The 22830-nt window shown below is 45.0% G+C and overlaps 1 protein-coding gene across 1 annotated transcript in view; it reads right to left on the reverse strand.

The window, feature by feature from the left end:
- Positions 1–298: 298 nt before the first annotated feature.
- Positions 299–22830, reverse strand: part of LOC147420912 (P-loop containing nucleoside triphosphate hydrolases superfamily protein) — a 114297-nt gene continuing 91765 nt past the window's right edge. Inside the window, exons 22-25 of the mRNA XM_086504067.1 lie at positions 6852–6915; positions 6686–6771; positions 675–744; positions 299–589 (exon numbers count right to left, since the gene is read on the reverse strand). Coding sequence (XP_086360193.1) covers positions 537–589; positions 675–744; positions 6686–6771; positions 6852–6915 — 273 coding nt within the window. The 3' untranslated portion in view covers positions 299–536. The remainder of the gene's footprint in view (positions 590–674; positions 745–6685; positions 6772–6851; positions 6916–22830) is intronic.

The following is a 22830-nucleotide window of genomic DNA, read 5'->3' on the forward strand; positions in this document are numbered from 1 at the left end:
AAACTCACATGCCACCATGACACAAAGATAAAAATCGTGCAACGAGTTGCAACTTTGGAAACTTTAGACAATCCTAACAACGGGCTCTGATTGTGGGAAAGAGCAAGATTTGAGAAAGTGATGCAAGGTTGAGAGCCTAGCTTGTATACAACAAGAACCCCATCGGTATCAAGAGAAATTGTGACACAAAAAGAATAAATTTGATCAGAAATTGATTTTCAGTCACCTTTCACACACTGCAGCCCACTAACGTAGACTTACGCTTATCACTACGCACAGATATATGCTAAGAAATTTCTTTCAGCAAAAAGCAGCCATCTTCTCTATAAGAAATTATAGATTAACATCAAGTCCTGTTATTGATACAATAACTAGGCAATATGCAATATTTTGCAAAGTGGGCATCAGGCTCTGAATATATGGCACATAGTCTTTGAATTGATCCTTGTTGCCCTTTCTACATGGAACACAGATACCCCTTACACATGCTCCTACTGTATAAATGCTGACTAGTATTTGAGTTTCCACAAAGTTTCTTAGTGTGCGTAGACAGTGTCATTCCTTCGTGGAGGCCTATCAGGAATTGAACCTGCAACAATTTTCAGGTTGTTAAAAGAGGAGAAGTACAAGCCTGTCGCTTGGAGAAACATAGGAAAACGAGAGCGTTATTGCACCTGGTTTGAATTTTGATGCCTCATGTCTTGCAAGTTCCGGAGGCACAGGGCTATTACTCTGAATGAGCATCTGTAACCAAACAAAAAATCTCTCTCTCTCTCTCTCTCTCTCTCTCTCTCTCTCTCTCTCTCATGTGATGCTGATGATGACGACGTAGGGAGGCTTACATACCTACCCACTCTAAGTACCCTCATTTATTTTAATTTTTATGTTCCACAGACATTGTACTAGAGTAACACATGGACATCACCTTATGGTCTCATATTTTGGCCTTGTGAAGACGTTAATATAACACATCTCTCTCTCTCTCTCTCTCTCTCTCTCTCTCTCTCTCTCTCTCTCTCTCTCTCTCTCTCTCTCTCTAAAGTGACGGGGATACCATTGGGAGACTACTTGTAGGCAGGATGTGAGATCAACCCATAGAGGACTGGGGTCACGAGGTGTGGCAATCCTATTCACGTAGGAGCTTCAACCCCTCATTCGTATTGTTCGGAGAGATGAGCAGGCTAGATATATGTGGGTCGGAGTGAGAGCAGAGACAGGGAGGCCAATCTACATTGCAATATGCTATTTTGCCCCCAGCTCATCTCATTATGCAGCACCCAGGGGGCACTCACCCTACATGATATTGGATGAGGACAGATGGGAGTTCTCGAGGGATTGAGATGTCATTCTTTTGGGAGACTTTAATACCGGGACGGGCCAGTCTGCTTTTTACGATACCTCAGAGAAAATGTTGAGAGAACTAGACGTCAGTGATATGGGATTGGCCAGGTGTTTGCAAGATGAAGAGCACACTGCATATGGATTCTTATTAGATTCTTATTCTAGAGGATCCGATCCTTTATACAGCGCACACACCTTTTGGGAAAGAATCTTCGTGGCCCGACCCCAAACTTATTAGACACTCCCACCCTTCATACATCGCGCATCGGGCGCGCTCCCGTCTTCATCGCTCTGTCTTACAAGGCATACAGCCATTAAAAATCCAAGATTACACATGGGTTCTGACGAAGAAGCTGACAGATATGACATCTCCCAGTGGGAAGCCAAAAAAAAGTTCAAGATCCGGCGTGGGAATTTAATGAAAGAATGAAGATTTGGGCAAATTTTTTCGCACAAGTTTGCACGAAAAGGAGTACAAACGTCAACTACAGATTGGCAAATGTGTGAACAGATTGAGTACTCCAAGGACCCGACATTGATAACACACCTGACGTATTACCCATTTGGTAAGACTTACTCGAGATGGTGTGTGGCCATTGCTTCTCCTCTCAAGTAGGCAGTAAAGCCAAAAAGACAGACGAGTGCAAAAAAGCGGAACCTGTACTTGCACAAAGACATGGACAAGCGAAGCAAAAAGCAAAGCTTCGGAAAGGGCAAGAAGAAGACTAAGTTTCGCCCAGTTTCTGACAGTTCTATAGAGGACTCGCCTTCGGATAGTTCGGACTCCAAGATCAGAGATTTTATGCAAAGAAGAAGAATTTCTATAAAGCCAACCAGTATGACTTCCTCGAAGATAAAAGCAAGAATGTAAAACAATTCAAAGAAGATGGACACTCAATTTGAATCCTTCGCGAGATGCTCGAACATGGTGGTTTACTCTTCTACTGATAGAGGAAGCTCCAGTTAAATGGTTGAAAGGCTTTTTATTTCTTTTTGGCTGACTCGGGAGTACGAATGAGATATACAGACTGCTTGGAATCATCCTCGGATGAGCAAGGGAGATTCTTTGGACGCTTATTTCGAGAGATTTTGAAACTCTTTTCTACCAACCTCTTCATTTACGAAGGTCTTGTTGAACAGATTGAGCGGTTTCGCTGCGGATTTCCTACAGAGATCCGAGACTACTGCTTGGAACAAAAGTTGAATTCTATTCAAGAATTGATGGGTCATGCGAAACGGGGTTTTGCGATACACTGACTTATCCCACTGATGAGATCTTGACTCAGAGAACCCAACAGACTTCTAATAATGAAAGTAGAAAGAGAAAGAGTTACAAAGAAAAGAAAAGAAAGATACACGTCCCTGACAGACTCTTAGAGAAAGGGCTATCTATCTCGAAGAGGGGAAGTGTTTTGGTTGTAGGGAATTTGGACCTGTCTTGGTGCCGATTTGAATTGTTTGACTTTGGTTTTAGGTTAGGGCTCATTCTTTGACATGCTTCCTGGAGAAGGTGCAGAGTCTGGAGTACCGGCTTGTACTGTGTTGATGCAATATAAAGAAATACCGAAAGGGGCGCCAAGGTTTGGGGCCAATACTCTCTGGGGTGGAATTCCGCCACTCCGTGTCGTGTGTCGTCGCTCTCTTTCAGTTCAACTGTTATTGAAGTGCTAAAAGTCTGTTCAGTCTGTTCTTTTCTATTGACACGTGGTGCCCGTCTTGTGACATCATCTATGATCTGCCCATACTAGCATGTTGTGTCCCCCTGTAGCGCTAGCTATCGAGATGACTCAAGGGCTAGCCAAGCATGTCTATCTCTGGGGAGGTCCCATAAATTATGCATGAAGGATAACTCAAGGGCTAGCCGAGCATGTCTGTCTTCGGGGAGGTCTCTGGGTAGCTAGCTTGGCTCGAATAATCTCATGTGGCACTGAGGCCTTAGCCCGAATCAACCGAGAGATCATAGAGACTAGAGGCCTCTCCATACATCTCCATCCATTAGTTCTACCAGATCTACCATGGTGGTCCACCGAGGGTCCCCATCTAAACCCCATCGAGCATAGCTGAAGCCACTAGAGTGTCAAAAAGCCACAGCTTTGTTCGAGGTACCTGAAACTGAACCTGCGAACACATCTTCTCCAATCCTCCCGAGGCTGCATAAGCTCTCGTCAATCTAGTTTCTACTGCTCTCCTCAATGAAAATGTCGGTCCGCTGAAGACTACCCCAAGATAGGTGTATACTCCACCATCTCCTGGCTATATGTAAAAGTGGGTGCTTACCTCCTGACCCACTGTGGTGTGGTGTTAAAAACCATAACCTTCGTTTTCCCACGTTAACATACAATCCACTATTGTGGGCAAATGTGTACAACGCAGTTAAACGATGCCGCATCCCCTCCGCGGAGTCAAAAAGCAACACAATATTATCAGCATATAACAATAGTGCGATTCACGTCCCTGCCAATTGTGCTCCTCTATCACCATCCCTCTCAATGTAGTCAGGAACCTCATCCACATACATGCCAAATAGTGTAGGAGATAGCCGGCAGCCCTGTTTCACCCCAGTTACATCTAGAGATAAAGACACTCTAATCAGGTGGTGAAATGTAGCTATCTAGGTTGTGATCAAATATACACAAATCTGCCCAAAGCCACTAAGTCAAATGTTGTATCTGTGACTGATATATAGTGTCCATTGTAAAAACCTCGTGAGGAGAATGTAACATGCTCCTAACAATTGTCAAAAGTTTGTGACATGGCATGCCCAATTGGAAGGAGTCGCTAAGAGGAGAAGGGGTTAAGAGTTAAAAATTCTAACCCAAAGAATGTGAAGATGTGGTTGTGGGGCCTAAAGGGGTTAGGGATTTCAAAACCTAATCCTACTGACTTATGGGGCCTAAAAAAGACCAAAAGCGTATAGGCTGGCTGAGATTTCTGTGAATTGTGCTGACATGCTGACATGACAAGCAGTGTTGAAGAAAAGGAAAATCCCAGTGGGGGCATAGAAGAGATTCCACGTGAGTGCGCCTTTTTTCGAGTAGTCGGGGGGTTTGGTAAATTTCTGACGGGGAATCTTGACAGAGCGGAGTACAAACGTCAATTGTAGGTCAACACATGCATAAAAAGATTGATCAAGTACTCCAAGGACCCGAAATATGTGAATCACTTGAAGAATTGACAAGGTTCACTCCAGATTGCGAGAGGCCATCTATTCTCCTCTCAAGTCAGAAATGAAGCAGAAAGCAAAGCGGAGTGCAGAAAAGCACAGACTGTACTCGCAGAAAGAGTTCGACAAAGCTCTTGAAAAGAAGACAAACCAGTTGATGAAAAGCATGAAGCACACCCAAAAGAAAAGAAAATTAGCAGATTTCCCCAGTTATTTGGGCCAAAAATCAACTTTTGAGGTAGCTAGAAGATCCAAGAAGTGTGTTTGTTTCGCAGATGACGCAAATTCTTTAGAAAGTTCCAAGAGTTCGTCATCCTCTAGTTCGAATGAGGATAAGAAGAAGCAGAAGAAGCGGAGAAAATGCAAGAAAAGTAAGAAAAGCAGATCTAAGAAAAAGTATAAAATGCATAGAGAGTAATGTAGCAGTTCAGAGGAGGACATCTCGCCCTCTTTTGACAATTCAAACAGTGAGAAAAAGAGAAAGTGTCACAGGCTTGGGCACCCCAATTCGGAAATCTGACAAGACACACGAGAGAATCACTTTAAAATGCTTCAGAACTTTAAAATTTGAGTCGACACAGCCGAGTGTAGTTCCGTGCCCAAAGGTATTGGTCCCAAAACCTGGCACCCCTTTCGGTATTTCTTTATTATATGAATGCTTGAGCAAAGTACAACACCTGAGGGGTCCTCTGCTTTCAGACACTGCGTCCAAATGCTCTGCAAAGTGAGGCCCCTAAGGGTCTATTTATTCTTACAAGGGATGCCCCAAATGCTTCTAAATCAAAAGCAAAATGGTCCCAAAAGCAACTGGCTCCAAAATCTAGCACAAAAGCAAACAGTGCAATTTGCAGAAATCCATACACGCTGCCACGTCACCATCTGTCAGCGTGAATTGCGAAAGACCATACTATCTGCCACGTAAGCATGTCAGCGTAGTTTTCAGGAATCTGCAATGTAAGCATCTGTCCATATTGTCTGCCCGGGTAGTCATGCCACGTCATCTGTTTGTGACATACCCCCCTCTTGAAAGAATTGTAATCGCCCTCGATTATGCCCGCAAAATCAGACATAAGCCATAAACTAGTTCAGTAGAAACTGACTCTAAGTACCGACACACTTGAAGACACAAATCCAGCACTTGTACAAAGACGATAGTCACATTACATCACATCACATCACATTCAGATCATATCGCATAGAATCTAGGAGCATGATTCTTGGCAACGTATTTAGCAATCACATCTTTAAAGACCTACATCAAGGAAGAGAGGGGGTACACCAAACTGCCACACCCCAAGGATAGATGCAACCCAAGCGCCCATAAAAAAAAAAAGAAAACCCCTCCAAGCATGCAACATGCACTCAAACAGAACATACTGCCATCTGCATCAAGATCTACAACAATTCCCCAAGCGGAAGGAGAAACATCTCCGATAGAAACAATCTGGAGCAAGCCAAGCCAACCCCGAATACCCATCGGGAAGCAGCACAGTAGCCTCCGACAAATCTGCAGCAAGGAAGAGAGGGGTTCCACCCAACTGCCACAAGCACAGATGCAACCTAACCGCCTATCAAAAAAGAGAAAACAAGAAAGAAACAACACGAGCACAATGCGCTGCTTATCAAATACAATGGTCTATGTTTGTGACAGAGCATTAAAGGCAGTGTAGATCTTTAAATAAAAGGGTTGAGAAATTGTTAGTTCATCCCAGACTAGCATTCTACAGCAGCAACCTATGCCTTCCACATGGGATTGATTAGACCAATCTATTACAATCCCATGTGTAAGGCACACAAAAGGGTGAACTGATTGACCGTTCATGCTAACCATCAGAATGGGTCATGAAATCTTTGTCTATAGGCATAATCATGTGTGCATGGCACCAATGCACAACCTTCTCTCAGCATCCACTTCCTCTCCCTTCACACCACAGCATGCAGCCCCATTCAACTCACAGAACAGAGTGTAGCATACTCCCTGCTAGAAGCCAGAACACGCTTTCACATGGCTAAATTCAGGGGATGTGAAAGCGTGCATGCACACTGCATGGTTGCTCGTGCAGAGCTTCTGTTAGCTACTTGAGAACTTTGCCTTTTGAGTAGTAACACGCAAGGTAGAAACCTAACTCTTTTGTACTTTTGCAAGGTTGCACCAGGTCATTTCCAGGGGAAAAAAAATACCTGCTTCAAGTCAAAAAAGACCTCAGTATCATATAGCGTCAAGAAAGTTGTGGCAATCCCAGTCTTTCCAGCTCGCCCCGTACGACCTAAGCAATAAAAAAAACATTGCTTACTCAGCCAATTCAAACATAAAGAAATAAATTGGTACTGAAACATTGGCACTTACCTATGCGATGAGTGTACATCTCAATGTTAGAGGGCATGTCAAAATTGATCACATGTGCAACATCCTGACACAGCAGAATCTCTCTCTCTCTCTCTCTCTCTCTCTCTCTCTCTCTCTCTCTCTCTCTCTCTAACAACAGGTCGAGTTCAACTCTCCTCGTCGGATAGATCTTTAAGGTCTCTTAGGATAGGTTCCTACGACATTAAAATTCTCCTCTCTCTCTCTCTCTCTCTCTCTCTCTCTCTCTCTCTCTCTCTCTCTCAGATGTGGTAGATTGGTTATGCCATTTCCCTCTTGAATAACAGGTCTTGAGTTCAACTCTCCTCGTCGGATAGATCTTTATGTCTCTTGGGATAGTTTCCTACGACGTTAAAATTCTCTTCTTCTCTCTCTCTCTCTCTCTCTCTCTCTCTCTCTCTCTCTCTCTCTCTCTCTCTCTCTCTCTCCGCACGCATGGAAGACAAATTGGAAGCCACCAAGGAAAGATGGGTCGAAGTCGTCAAGAAGAATATCAAAAGAGAGGCGAAGGAGGAAGCCCAAAAGGATGAGGCGCTCATTGTACACACAAACATTGAGGAAGAGAAGATGCACCAAGCCCGACGTCTCAATATACCAATGATGGGCATAAAAGAAGAAGAGGGGTCCAACTGGAGAGTGATGGGAAAGCCCTATGCACAAAACTAGGGTACAAGGAAGAAGAGGAGCCACCCTTCTCCAAGGCGTGGAGAGCCGGCAAAGATTTACAGAGAAGAGCCCTCATCCTCCAATTCACCTCCAAGGAGTCTCAAGCTAGTGTCACAATCTTGGGCACCCCAAGTCAAGAATCCGACACGAAACACGAGAGAATTCATTTCAAAATAATTCACAACTTTAAACACAGTTCAATTCGAGACGACACGGCTCGGTGGAGTTCCCTGCCAAGAGGTATTGGCCCCAAAAAATTGGCGCCCCTTTTGGTATTTCTTTTTATATTAATATTTGAGCAAAGTACAACTCCCACAGGTGCTCGCTCTCAAACTCTGCGTCCACATGCTCTGAAGAGTGAGGCCCTTAAGGCTCTTTTATTCTTACAAGGGATGCCAAAGCAGAGCCCCCAAAAGCAGTTAAACTCAAAATTGGTCCAAAAGCTTCTAACTCAAAAGCAAAAAGTTTCCAAAATCTGCCAGCAAAAAGCACCAACACAATTTGCGGAAATCCGTAGAGGCTGCCACGTAAGCACTGTCATCGCAAATCTCGGAGTGCCACATCAGCAGTCAATGCAAAATCAGGGGAGTCCGTACCGCCTGCCACATCAGTGTCCGTACAGTTTGCCTGCATGTGTGTGTCCGGGCAGAACTGCCACGTCTTAAATTTGTGACATACCCCCCTCTTGAAAGAAATTGTAACCGCCCTCGATTATGCCTGCAAAACAGACAGAGGCCATAAACCAATTCAGTAAACACTAACTCTAAGTACCAACACACTAGACACCACACATCTAGCACTTGTACAAAGACGACAGTCACATCACAAGACATTACATGACAAATCAATCATAAAAAAGTTCATTCCAAATCTCAGACCATGACTGCCAGCAACGTATTTAGTAACCGCATCTAGATCCATCCCGGACCTAAATGATGTCAGATTAACTAATCCCATTTTGCGACAATGTCTATATAGATTTTTCGTCTGAAGCACTATCGTGTGCAAGTAATCATTTGCCTCAAGCACTATCGTGTGCGAGTAATCATTTCTCGGGATCCCAATCCATCACGAAGTTCAGACTGAACAGAGTGGTCCAATGATTCAATTCCAACTGTGTGTCTATCTCATCCGTGCTTGAAGCTAGAATGGAGTTTCCTTCTGCCGCAAGAACTCTTGATGTGAAAACAACATTTCCATTGAATTGGTCGTGATTCAATCATCACGTTCATTCGGGAGCTGTCACTACTCCAAAATCATCATCATCTCATTCTTAATCTATTATTTGTTCACAAATAGTAGATTTTTTCATAAAACATTAGTTTCATTCAAAATTCATGATACTTATCGAAATCATTCTGGAGCTGTCATTGTTCCCAATTGCATTCATCATCATCAATTTCACTTGTTATCTAAGTTCTTCTAGACAACATTAATCTCATATATAAATGAGATTTATCTTGGGAAATTTCAGTTTCAAAGTTCTTCATTCACACACTTAGCTCATACTGAACACGGTGGTTTCAATCATCTAGTCATCTCATCCGTCTAGCAGTCTTGATGCACCTAGATCCTTGTGTAGCCATCTCATCCCGCAGAAACTCTTGATGCGCTCACCACACTATCCACTCATCTCATTCATATGGGAGTCTTGATGAACTAGAATCATTCAACATGCGTCATCATTCATTCATTCAAATTCATCATTCTTACCTCGAATCGAAAGGATATCCGATTCATTCCTGAGCTGTCGTCGCTCTCGATCTCACCATCTCATCCTTGATTTCTACTGCAAAGCAGACAAGGAGATGACTCACCTTGTTGCCAAAGAGTGGATGTCCAGCTCCATGCTTCCCAATCCAAAAAGATGCAAGTTCCTCGCTCCTATTTCCGGTTATTTGTCACAAACAACCAGATTGTCAATACATCAGTATCTCTTTCAGTGTCCTTTGCAATATCTGGTTCATATTCTGGCCAACAGTTCTGTTTCAGCTCTTCTTTGCGAGTAAAGCTTCCGCTTTTTTGCACTCGTCTGTCCTATTAGCTTTCATCCCGTCTCGAGAGGAGACTCAATGGCCTCACGCCATCTCGAGTGAATCTCATCAATCGGATAATCCTTCAGGTGTTTCGCAAATCTCAGGTCTCTAGAGTACTTCTTCAATCAATCTTTTCACACCCATGTCAACGTGAAGTGGGCGCTTGTATTCTGCTTTGGCAAACTTCTCCACCAAAAATTTGCCCAGATTTTTATTATTTTCTTCAGTTCCCACCCCTGATTTCAACTGGGAGGTGTTATCTCTATCAGGATCTCCACAAGAACCCATGTGTAATCTGGGATTCTGAATGGCTTTATGCCCTGCAAGATAGAGCGATGAAGATAGGAGCGCGCCCGATGCGCGATGAAGGGTGGGAGTGGCTAATAAGTTCGGGGTCGGGACACGAAGATTCTTCAATATCAATTTACAAAGTGCCCAAGTGCCATGTCTGCTCTTTGATAAGACCGGTATGCTTTGAGAAAAGCACACGCCTGATGATCTGATACCATTGTCACAAGCTTAGGCACCCCAAGTCGAGAATCTGACACGACACACGAGAGAATTCAATTCAAAATAATTCACAACTTTAAATCACAGTTCAATTCGAGACAACACGGCCCGGCGGAGTTCCATGCCCAGAGGTATTGGCCCCAAAGACTGGCGCCCCTTTCGATATTTCTTTTTATATTAATCTTTGAGCAAAGTACAACTCCCGCGGGGGGGTGTCCGGGCAGAACTGCCTACTTGTGTGTGTGTATGTGTGTGTGTGTGTCTGTGTTTGGCATAACTGCCACGTCATCAATATGTGAGCTAGAGGAGCCTCTTATTTACCTTGACGACAACCTCACAAAGATGCAACAAGACCATCGCCAAGCATGCATGCCTAGAGTCAAGAAAGCTCGTAAAGAAGGGAAGAAGGTAGTATACCAAGATGGTAGGGTCATCATTGATGGCAATACCGTCGCGTAGGGACTCATGGCTTGTGGGACACATGAGGAGATCCACCTCGCCGTTTGGAACTGCAATGCGGACCTCATTCTTCTGCCGGAGACACATGAGAGCCCAGAGAGGAGTCTATCAAGGATCCAGGGCTTTCAGTGGGAGCCTTCACATCGAGGGAGCACTCGCCAGCACAACACACGAGGGTTAGGAGAGGGTGGCTATACTCTTCAGACAGGGACTCCACAGCAAGATACATATTGCTGCACAAGACCCACAAACCTGTTACCTTTGGATCCGCTTTGAGCTATCCCGGGACAGGATTATCTACATCGCCCTCTGCTACTTCGCCCCCTCAAGCTCTAGATTTTCTACCATAGAGATGGAAGAGGAGGGGAAAGAGAGATTATCCCCATACACATGCCTGTCAAATGAGATCATGGAGTACGCCACTGTCACAAATTGCTGACATTTCAAGCCACTGAAGAACAGAGCCAACCTTCAGATCCCAGCCAAGAGGCCAAAACCCTAAGAAGAAGCAACAGCAGCAGAAGAAGAAGTTTTACAGACTTACAAAGTCTTGACGAGTGCCTATTTTTAAAGAAGAGTTCCCACCAACTTACGGGATCCTGTGCGATAAAGGAATTAAAAATAAAGCAGAACACACTCAGAAGACTTTGCACAACAAAATATGATGACGTGGCACTTGTACGAACGTTCCAGAATTCACGACGGATTTTTAGGAAAATCCCAAAATTTTAGGAAAGCGTTTTTTTTGGGGTCAGCTTTTCATATTTAATGCTTTAAGGCTTTGGGCCTTTAAATATGAGCCTTGGGGCCCTCTCTAGCACTCTTCAACGCACAGATTGCACAGGAGGTGCTCCTCGACTGTTGTACTTTGCGAATCAATAATAATAAAGTAATACCAAAAGGTGGGGCGCCAACGTTTGGGGCCGGTGCTCTCTTGGGGTGAAACTTCGCCACTTCCAGTCTCGTGAGAGGTGCTCTCTCTCTCTCTCTCTCTCTCTCTCTCTCTCTCTCTCTCTCTCTCTCTCTCTCTCTCTCTCTCAGTTCAGTTGTTGTTGAAGTGCTTAAAGTTGTTTAGTCTGTTCTTTTTCCGTTGGCACGTGGTGCCCGTCTTGTGACAGTGGTATCAGAGCATCAGGCGTGTGCTTTTCGGAAAGCAGGTCCTACAAAAGAGCAGACAGAGCAAACTAGAGGCTACTCGAATTTTATTTAAAGTCTCTTCGGGTCGTGACCACGGACTTATTAGCCACTCCCACCCTTACTTCATCGCGCACTCCCGTCTTCACCGCTCATGTCTTACAGAGCATAAGCCATAAAGATCACTTGCAAGAGAAGGATCCACGATTTGTTTCAACTCACTGTTTTTCTCAAAAGCAGTGCCATGTAGATGTTGATGTCTATAGCTACCAAGCCGCACACTCCAAGGACTTGGCAAGCTTTTAAGAAAAAAATTTCCCGAAGTTATATGGTTTCTAACATCTTCCTCCGGAGTGCAACTTCTGGCAGAGTGCGTCCTGAAATGCTTCCCATGGAAATCCTAGTAGATTATAGCTTGTAATTTCTCGACATCTCTCAATAGGGTGTCTTGTTTCGAGCTAAAAAAAACTTTGGAGGTCGAGTGTGATTGCCAGGTCTTGGGACTTGTTTCGACTATTCAAGAGTTTATGGATCATGCTGCGGTCGGCTACGACCTTACGGAAGAAACCTAACCATAATTTTTGGTGCACGTTTTAGGATAGAAAGTCAGAGGACTTTTCGAGCTCGACTGATGTCGAGATTGCTTTTTGTCTTTGAAATCTGTTGAGAACTTGTTTGGTGATCCTGTTTCGAATTTGTTTAAAAAAGATGGTATCTGTTTTTGAACCTGTCTTCGTGCCGATTTGAAACGTTCGACTCTCGTTTTAAAATTGGTTTCAATGATTGGTGATTTTACTCCCGCGTGGAGTAGTGAGAAATGTTGTTTTGGTATTGTTTGAACATCGGAACGATGCAGACGGGATGTCTGGGGAGCATTCCGTTGTATGCTTGAAAACCTCGGAACAACGCAGACGGGATGTCTAGGGAGCGTTTTGTTGTATGCTTGACAACTTCGGAACGACGCAAACGGGATGTCTGGGGAGCGTTTAGAGTTGTATGCTAGAAAAACCTCCGAACGACGCAGACAGGATGTCTGGGGAGCATTTGGTTATATGCTTGAACCTCCAAGCGACGCAGACTGCGGTCTGGGGTGTACAGTCCTCTGGCCTGGACCTTTTTAGGTTATTTGCGGGGAGAGTGACGAGGTAATCGTTACGTAGCTTCATACCGTAGACCGTTTGTCTCGGAGGAGTGCTCAATGGCGTTGTTCGTTGTGTCTTGTAACATGCATATGTGAGCATTTGTGTTGAATTGTGATGTGCCAGCCACTGAATATTCCTAATTGGATGAGATTGCCTGGGTATGTAATTTTAGTGCATCAAGACACCCGTGGAAGATCAGTGCGCTCTGGGTGTGATGGCTAATTATACTACGCCGGGATATCAAGAGTTCCGATCTGGATGAAAGGAGAAGCCAACTCCTTAACAGAAGAGCCGAAGGAGAAACCAACTCCTTAACAAAAGAGTTGAGAGGAGAAGCCAACTCCTTAACAAAAAAAAAAGAGCAAACTGATTGTCCCTCGGAATGACCCATGAAAATTTTTGAGCTAACTTGAGTTGTTTTGCAGATATGTTGTTGTCATGTGACACATCTAACCCTATGTGTACGTGGACAAGCTACAGCATGCCCAGAGTTCAGTTCACTCAAATCAGTCTAGGATAGGAAGTGATCTGGCACTTTTGTGAGTCTGTTCGCAGACGTCATGCCCAGACACTTAGTGTAGATGCATATCCTCTAGTTGCACACATCATGATCATCAACATTACCATCAGAATCCATCAAGGGAATTTTCAAGTGCATTAAACCTATTTTCTCTATTTTTGACATTTTTCACTTATTTATTTAGTGACACTTGTTGGGAACTAGGTAGGGGCAATTTTGCTAATGAAATATATAAGGAAACCAAAGCTAGCACTTTCTAGAGAAGAGGCAGCAAGAGCATTGCTCAACAAGAACCTTCTCAAGCAAGACTACCCCCAAGAACCTGGCGTTTTCACCCAAAACCCCTAGTGTTTTCAGCCTTGGAGACTTGGCGATTTCAGCCCTCAGCCTGGCGTGTTTGGAACTTCCCACTTCAGCTAGCGAGTTCAAATCAAGTACCTACTGCAGCATTTTTGGACTTATCAACTAACGCCAGTAAGACAAGCAAGATTCAGCCAGCATTTTGTTTCACTTCAGATCGCTGCAAATTCAGCCAGATTAGCAAGCGATAGCCCTTGTTGCACATCCCTACCGCAACGGCGTCTTCGCAAAGAAACCTCAGCACTCCTAGCGTTTTTGCAGCCTGTTGTCAAGCGTTTTTACAGCCTGCAAGTCCAGCGTTTTCAGCCATAAGCAGTGTTTTTTTCAGCCATCAAGTTAGCAGATCAGCCCCCAACTTGGTGCAGCAGTTACTGATTCGAAGCATTCTGTTTTCAGCCCTAGTCTCGTCATCGTCGGCACTACCATCGGCCTCGACATAGCATCACTTAGATTTGCATCAGCATCTTCTACCAAATTGTGCAATCAATAGTAGACCACTCTCGCCATCGAGAGTGGGGCCCTTGGAGGAGGGTTTGACAACTTCCCTGGTGTCGTATTCTCTTCTGTCTCTATCTCTCAGTCTCATGCACCTCATTCACAATGTCCATTCACTTTGTTTGTGTCCATTGCACTCTCTCACTAAAGGAACGGAAGGCTCTCCCTTCCGTAAGTAAAAGGAACCCTTGAGCACAGTTCGGAGCACTCATCTTGAGAAAAGTTCAACATTCACTTCCGCTGCACCTAGCAGTTGTAACCACGGACGATTACTTTCTTTAAAAAAGGGGGGATGTCACAAACTGCTGACGTGTCAAGCCACTAAAGAACGGAGCCAAGGCCAAAACCCTAAGAAGAAGCAACAGAAGAAGAAGAAGAAGTTTTACAGACTTACAAAATCTTGACGAGTGGCCTATTTTTAGAGAAGAGTTCCCACCAACTTATGTGTCCGATGGGGCCCAAGTGACATAAAGGCATTAAAAATAAAGCAGAACATACTGAGAAGACTTTGCACAACAAAATATGATGACATGGCACCTGTACAGACGTTCCGCAATCCGTGGCGGATGTTTAGGAAAATTCAAAATTTTAGGAAAGCGTTCTTTTGGGGTCTGCTTTTCATATTTGATGCTTTTAGGCTTTGGGCCTTTAAATATGAGCCTTGGGGGCCCTCTCTGGCACTATTCAACGCGCAGATTGCAGAGGAAGTGCTCCCCGACTGTTGTACTTTGCGAGTCAGTAATAATAAAGAAATACCGAAAAGGCGCCAACGTTTGGGGTCAGTGCTCTCTCTCTCTCTCTCTATCAGTTCAGTTGTTATTGAAGTGCTTAAAGTTGTTCAGTCTGTTCTTTTTCAGTTGGCACGTGGTGCCCATCTTGTGAAACTACACTATGGGAAGTCTTCCTTATGGGAGACGTCAATGCCAGGACATGCCAGAACCAGTGTGAGACATACAACACAGAGGACCTAGTGGCACTATTCGCCGAACAGGAGGAGGCCACCATGAGAGATTCGGCAGTCACAGCTCGCATTACAGAGTATAGCCATCATTTGCTCACATTAGGCTCTCAACACTGTCTCGTTATTTATAACGGGATGGCACAGTGGCCCACCTCAAGAGGGCAAACATGCATACCACACGGAGTTGCAGCCAGGGGGGGGGGGGGGGGGGGCAGTACCGTGGATTACATCATGGGATCCAGAGAGGCCACCTACCTAATAAGCTCTTTCACCATCCAACCCATACCGATTGGAACCGACCACACCTATCTTGCACTCTCCCTCACTGGCGACGCCACACCCCACACATCCATGACACGCTCCCCACACACCACGATCCATTTCACAATGAGCTAGCCCCCTTATACTCAATAGAGATCGAGAAGGGACTCTTTCTGCTCCACCGCTCTACACCACTACCTATGCTTGCCTCCCACATCACATCTATTCTTCAGACATCAACCATCAGCCCTTTCCAGCAAACCACCCATACATGCCACACTCCTCCCCCCAAGGACTATGCCACTGAACCGCTGATATGATGATGAGTGAAGAGACCTCTACAGTCGGCTGCGTGCGTAGGGGACTGAGAGATCACTAATCGAGAGGCTAGACACCAGATGTAGACTCTCATGCGCCAAAAGCGGTGAGCTTTCGAGGAGACACACAAGCTAGAGCTATACCACCTATTCCTGAGCATGGACAGTGCCACAGCATGGCGCACCCTTCAGGAGCCACGACCAACTACTCCTATTGAGGATCCACAGGAATGGCACGATTATGCAGAGAGACTCTATGAGGTGCCGAACCAGCCTCCAATCCCACAACCACCTAGGCTTCGACCCACGAGCTCTTCCTTCTTCACAACACACATGGTCAAGAAAGTCATTCACCGCCTGCAGCACCGCCCATCAACAGATCATACAGGATTACAGAGTGATCACCTCATTACACAGCCATCACGATATCCCCGTTGATTGTGTCACAAAAGACGGAAGCGTAAACTAGCTTTTAAGTGCAATTCATAAACTCAAGCGAATTGAAATGAGAGCGAAGAGCTTGACACGTCATTGGGGACTAGAAGATGGGTTGTTCGCCCACCATAAAGAAAATATCTACTAAGGGAGAATCTTTACAAGCACAGGAACGGGCAAACGCCCGTCCTCTATTCTTTCTTTGTGCTTTTGCTGCTTCTGACTGAGAGAGTGAGAGAACTACTCTCTAACTGCTAAGAGGATTTTTCCCCTTTCTGTGAGATTTTGGAAGCTCTCGTAAGCGAGAGTCAATCTACCACAAACCTCCTCGGAAGCTCTCAAAGAAGAGAGTCTACCTTCCACTAATTGGTCACCTTCATACCTATTCATTCTTGCAATAAACACAAGGAAGAAACACGCAAAACGCACACACACGCTTGCTGTAAATTTCTGCACATAACTTGAAATTCTTAAATGATAGAGATGATTGAGATTCTATGAGGGCTCTGTTGAAAAACACCCTAATGGAGGTGATTAGGGGCTGAAAACAGAGAATTTACATGCACTACACTAGAGAAAGAGAGTGTATGCTACAACATTACACAACAAAACTTCTAGAGAAAGTGGCTATGGCTGTGAGAGCCCTTATTCTAGACTATGCCAGCTCAAAGCTAACACATATGTCCGAGGGGCTGCTCTCAAGCTTTAATGGAGGGCTCCATCGCGTAGAGCACGCTCACATTTGGGGGGGGGCGTCACAAATTGCTGACGTGTCAAGTCATTGAAGAATGGAGCCAACCCTCATATCTCAGCCGAGGGGCCTAAACCCTAAGAATCAGAAGCAGTAGAAGAAGAAGAAGCGGAAGAAGTTCCCACCAACTTATGGAACCCCGTCCAATGGGGCCCAAGTGACAAAGGCATTAAAATAAAACTAAACCCCGCACACACACACACACACACACACACACACACACACACAAACAAGCTAATTTACCAGCTGATGGCATGGCAACTGCTTTGCAGATTTCCGAATTTTACGCTAACTGTTGACGTGGCAGATTGACGGATTTCCGGATTTTATGTTGGCTTGCTAACGTGGCAGATTGTACGGATTTCCGCGTTTCACACTAGCTACTGACGTGGTAGAGCTCTACAGATTCCTGTATTTGCGCTGACAGCTTTTGGACTAGTTGCTTTTGAGTTTGAATACTTTTAATGTAACTACTTTTCAAGGCTAAGGGCTTACGGCTCATTCTCTGGCATGCTTTAGTACGAACTTGCAGAGGGTGGAATACGAGCATTGTACTGTGTTCAAGTGATATAAAAAAATATCGAAAGTGGCGCAAAGGTTTGGGGTCAATACTCTCTGGGGTGGAACTTCGCCACTCCCAGTGTCATCTCTCTCTTTCAGTTCACTTGTTATTGAAGTGCTTAAAGTTGTTTAGTCTGTTCTTTTTTGTTGGCACGTGGTGCCTGTCCTGTGACAGTGGTATCAGAGCTTCACGCGTGTGCTTTTCTGAAAGCATAGCGGTCCCGCCAAAGAGCAAACAGAGCAAATCGATGCTTCCAAAGTCTACTGGAATTTTATTTGAAGGATCTTCGTGTCCTGACCTTCATACATTGCGCACCGAGAGCACTCCCATCTTCATCACTCTGTCCTACAGGGCATAAGCCATAAAGATCACTTGCAAATAAGGATAAACACTCTCTTCAAGCCGTTGTTTTTCTCAACACAATTTCCACTGGCTAGCTTTTGGGAGATGTAGTTTTTGAGTTTAATGTTTTTGGGGCTCTGCTTTTAGCATCCCTTGTAACCCTTTATAAGTGACCCAAGGGGCTCACTCTGCAGAGCATCTCGACGCAGAGATTGAAAGCGAGCACCCGCTGGCAATTGTACTTTGCTCAAACATTAATATAAAAGAAATAATGAAAGGGGCGTGAGTCTTTGGGGCCTATCTCTCTTGGCACGAAACTACGTCCGGCCGTGTCGACTCTTCATTTTGTGAAGTGTTTTGAAGTGAATCTCTGCTCTGTCGCGACAGAATCTTGACTTGGGGTGTCCAAGTCTGTTACAGTGGTATCAGAGCACGACCGATTTCTCTTCTACCGGGAAATCCGATCCATTTTCTCGCGACACTCATGGATTCCGAAAAGAACCAATCAACCTCTTCTACCACCGTTGAGGCGGGAGGAGGCAACACACAAGATTCAAACAACTTAAAAGAAGATGAGTACGGGCCACCTCGGCGTACACAATATGAACTTTTCGAGATGCAACGCCGACAACAGGTTGACGTGTCACAAGGCGGGCACCACGTGCCAATATAAAAGAGCAGACTAAAAAGACTTTTAGCACTTAATAGCAATTGAATTGAAATAGAGAGAGGCGACACGCGACACGGAGTGGCGTAATTCCACCCCAGAGAGTATTGGCCCCAAACCTTGGCGCCCCTTTCGGTATTTCTTTATATTGCATCAACACAGTACAAGCCGGTACTCGAGACTCTGCACCTTCGTACTGAAGCATACCTGAGAATGAGCCCTAACCTTATATTTAGAGCCCTTGGCCTAAAAAGCAGTTTACAGTAAAAAGCCTTCAAACTTAAAAGCTTCCGATCCAAAAGCAAAGCCAAAAAGCTGCCAATGTAAATCACAGAAATCCGTAGAGCCTGCCACATCTCTAGCCAGCGCAAAATGCAAAAATCCGTACAGCCTGCTTCGTCATCAGGCCAGCGCAATTTTCAAAAATCTGCCACGTCGTCCTTAGGGTTAGGGTGAGGGTTTTTGCAGTTTTAGGGTCAGGGTTTCCAAAATTAGGATTTGCAAATTTTAGGGTTAGGGTTTTCAGAATAAGGGTTTCAGCGGTTAGGGTTTCTGGCAGAAATTAGGGTTTCCATTCTTTAGGCTTTGACACGTCAACACTTTGTTACATCTCTCCTTCTTGAAAGAGAGTAATCGTCCCCGATTACAGCATATCTGCAAAACAACTCAAGTTAGCTCAAAATTTTCCGAGGGTCATTCCGAGGGAGATTCCGAGGGATAATCAATTTGCTCTTTTTATTAAGGAGTTAGCTTCTCCTTTCGGTTGTTTTGATCAAGGAGTTAGCTTCTCCTTTCTCCAGATCAGAAGTCTTGATATTCTGGCGTAGTAAAATTAGCCATCACACCTAGATCGTACTGATCTTCCACGAGTGTCTTGATGCACTAAAATTACATACCCAAGCAATCTCATCCAATTAGGAATATTCAGTGGTTGGCACATCACAATGCAACACAAATGCTGACATATGCATGTTACAAGACATAGAAACATAAAGCCGCCAATGAACACTCCCCCCACAAATAACGATCCAGGTCCGAGCCATGAGCTGTTCAACGACTCCCTCGTCACTCCTCCCGCATAACCTAACAAGGTCCGGGCCATGAGATATGGAGGCCTTTTACAACCAAACGCCCCCCTAACCGCAGCCTGCGTCGTTTGGAGGTGCTGAGAGTAACCACTGCTCAGACTTCTTAATACTCCCCCGTAAATAACCATGCAGGTCCGAGCCATGAGTAAAAACAACAATTTTCAATCATTCATACTGCCCCCGCAATTAACCACAAGGGTCCGGGCCATGAGTTAAAACAACAATTCTCAATCATTTAGTACTCCCCCCGCAAATAACCACAAGGGTTCGGGCCATGAGTATGAACAAGGATTCTCAAACATCTTTTCTCACTACTCCACCCGGGAGTAAACTCACCAATCATTGAAACCAGTATTAAACCAGAGTCAAACATTCAAATCGGCACCAAGACAGGTTCAACATAGATACCATCCATTTCAAACAAAGCTTCAAACACTACTTTCTCAAACAAGGTTCAAAAGTATCTAACTATAGAACAACTAGAGAGTTCATTCAGGGTTTTGTTCGGACAGTCGAACTTTGAGGACGATTGGCTTGCCCTTCTGCATCACGGTGATGGTTCTGTTCCGGACTTGGAGAGTCGCATCATTCTTGTCATGCCAAGGCATGCCTAATAGAACGTCACAATTGCCCAACTTCATGATGTGGAAATCAGCTTTTCCATGATAATCTTGAATAGTCACTGGAAGAGCACCAATGAGCGGTACTACTTTCTGAGTTTGCCTTGTGGCTAGCTCAACTTCAATTTCTCCACCCTCTGCATAATAATCAAAGTCCATCTGCTTCAAGAATTGTGGATTGATAAAGTTCTCTATAGCTCTTGGATCAAAGAAAATTAGGGCTTTCAAACCATTGACTTTTCCATATGCTCGACACAATTCATTTGTACTTTCAAGGCGTATGCCATACATGTCAAGTACTAATCCAATGGCCGGTTTAGCTCGTTTGGCTGGAGATGGTCCTCTGTTTCTGTCGACCGTCAACGTGGGAGTCGGCTCCGCGGGTCTGTTAGTGCGTTGGGGACAACCAAAAGAGTTATGTCCTGTTTGAAAACATCCAAAACATCGGCCTTCTTGTAGTAAGGTGTCTCGTTGTTGAGGTGTCATACGAGGCCTTTGTGGTTGACTTTCACGAGACTCTCGAGAATTTGTTCGTTGTTGCCGAGAGTTGTGGTTAGTGGCCAGAGATTCTTCTGTGGTAAACTCTAGCTTTCCCTTCATTAGTTTGTAGCCAACCGCGGCATGGTCCATAAGTTCTTGCATGGACTTGCTTGGATAGACAATATTCCTGCAATGGTGATGGTAATCCAATGGTGTATCGCTCGCATTGGGCCTCCAAGGGAACAAATCTAAAGGACACCGGAAGGTACACGTCGAGAAACCTTTGGTTATATTCGTCCATGGTTTCAGTGGCAAGCATTTTCAAGTTGCCCCATTGTGCCAAAATCTGCACTTCAAACATAGAAGTCATGTAACTACGTGCAAAAACTGTCTTGAAAGCTTGCCAGGTCCTTGGAGCATGCGGCTATGTCGCGATTGAACTCCACCATTGCATAGCATTATCTTTAAGAAATCCCGCTGCTCGAGAAATCTTGGATTCTTCTGTATAGTTCCCTAAAGCATAGATGATGTCGAATTGCTGTAGGAACTGCAATGCTTTCTTGCGATCTTTCACCCCGGAAAAAGTGAAAAATTTGATTGTCGTGCCACCATCTTTGAAATCTTTGGGTTGGTTTGGCGCATTTCCCGGTTATGGATAATAAGGGTATCCATATGGGCTCCAACCATTGTACCCTGGTGGCGGTGGTGGTGGAGGTGGGGGCAATGGCGGTGGCAAACGCGGTTGCACTGGATCAGGGTCAGATGGTTGCACCATATTCCTGAAGACCCCGATTGGAACCGACGGCTAAGAAGGTTGCCGGTTGGAAGCTCTCGTACTTTCTGGTGCCGGAGGAGGAGGTACCACCTGGGGCATCAGAGGGGGTAACATGTAGTTCAAAAATTGTTGCAAACTTTGCAGCATCGGAAGATTCTGCTGAGAATGCATCATGCCGCGAAAGAATGTCCTGGAGTTCGTTGAGCAGGAACTGCAAATATTCTGCTGAATCCATGAATTCCAAGTAATGGGTTCTTCATTGGCTTATGCCTTGTAAGACACTGTTGTGAAGACGGGAGCGCGCCCGATGCGCGATGAAGTAAGGGTGGGAGTGGCTGATGGGTCCGGGTTGGAGAAAGAAGATACCTCAAATCTCTGCTCTTTGGTGGGACCGGTATGCTTTCAGAAAGCACACGCCTGATGCTCTGATACCACTGTCACAAGGCGGGCACCACGTGCCAATATAAAAGAGCAGACTGAACAGACTTTTAGCACTTAATAGCAACTGAACTGAAATAGAGAGAGACGACACGCGGCACGGAGTGGCGTGATTCCACCCCACAGAGTATTGGCCCCAAACCTTGGCGCCCCTTTCGATATTTCTTTATATTGCATCAACACAGTACAAGCCGGTACTCGAGACTCTGCACCTTCGCCAGGAAGCATGCCAGAGAATGAGCCCTAACCTCATATTTAAAGGCCCTTGGCCTAAAAAGCAGTTTACAGTGAAAAGCCTTCAAACTTAAAAGCATCTGGTCCAAAAGCAAAGCCGAAAAGCTGCCAACGTAAATCACGGAAATCCGTACAGCCTGCCACGTCATCAGCCAACGCAAAATGCAAAAATCAGTAAAGCTTGCCACGTCATCACGCTGTCAGGAGTTTTTTGGAGCAAGGGATTGCGCATATGTACATACACATGCATGGTGCATCAAATAAAGGATTGCCCATTTTCCTTAGCCATGTGGTTATGTGGGGCCCACATGTGTACAGGTAGGACAGGGTGTACATAGTGCATCGATTTTCACTATTACCAGTACCACTGTGTTTTTTCTACAATAAGGAGGAGTTGGTAGCGCGTAAAACTTCTCGAGGAAGCTATCCGTGGGCCGACGACGTGAGGTCAGCAGGTGCGTCAGATGGCATCTAGTGGCGTCAGGAGGGCGAACGAGGTCAATATTTGCACGCGGATGAGGACGGACACAACGTGGGTGTTTTCTGGTGAGAGTTATGCAGAAAGGTCATCATTAGGACCACTTTTTGGGGCCACTTCACGTGGTGGCGAGATGCATTATTGGAAAAAAGCTGAGTGCCAGGTGTGCGAATGATGCAAAAAGGTGACAACTATGCACTGCGAGGTCAGTTTTTGGCCTGTTCGGGGTC

Source organism: Adiantum capillus-veneris, chromosome 28 (assembly GCF_014529385.1).
Source record: "Adiantum capillus-veneris isolate H3 chromosome 28, ASM1452938v2, whole genome shotgun sequence".
NCBI lineage: Eukaryota > Viridiplantae > Streptophyta > Polypodiopsida > Polypodiales > Pteridaceae > Adiantum > Adiantum capillus-veneris.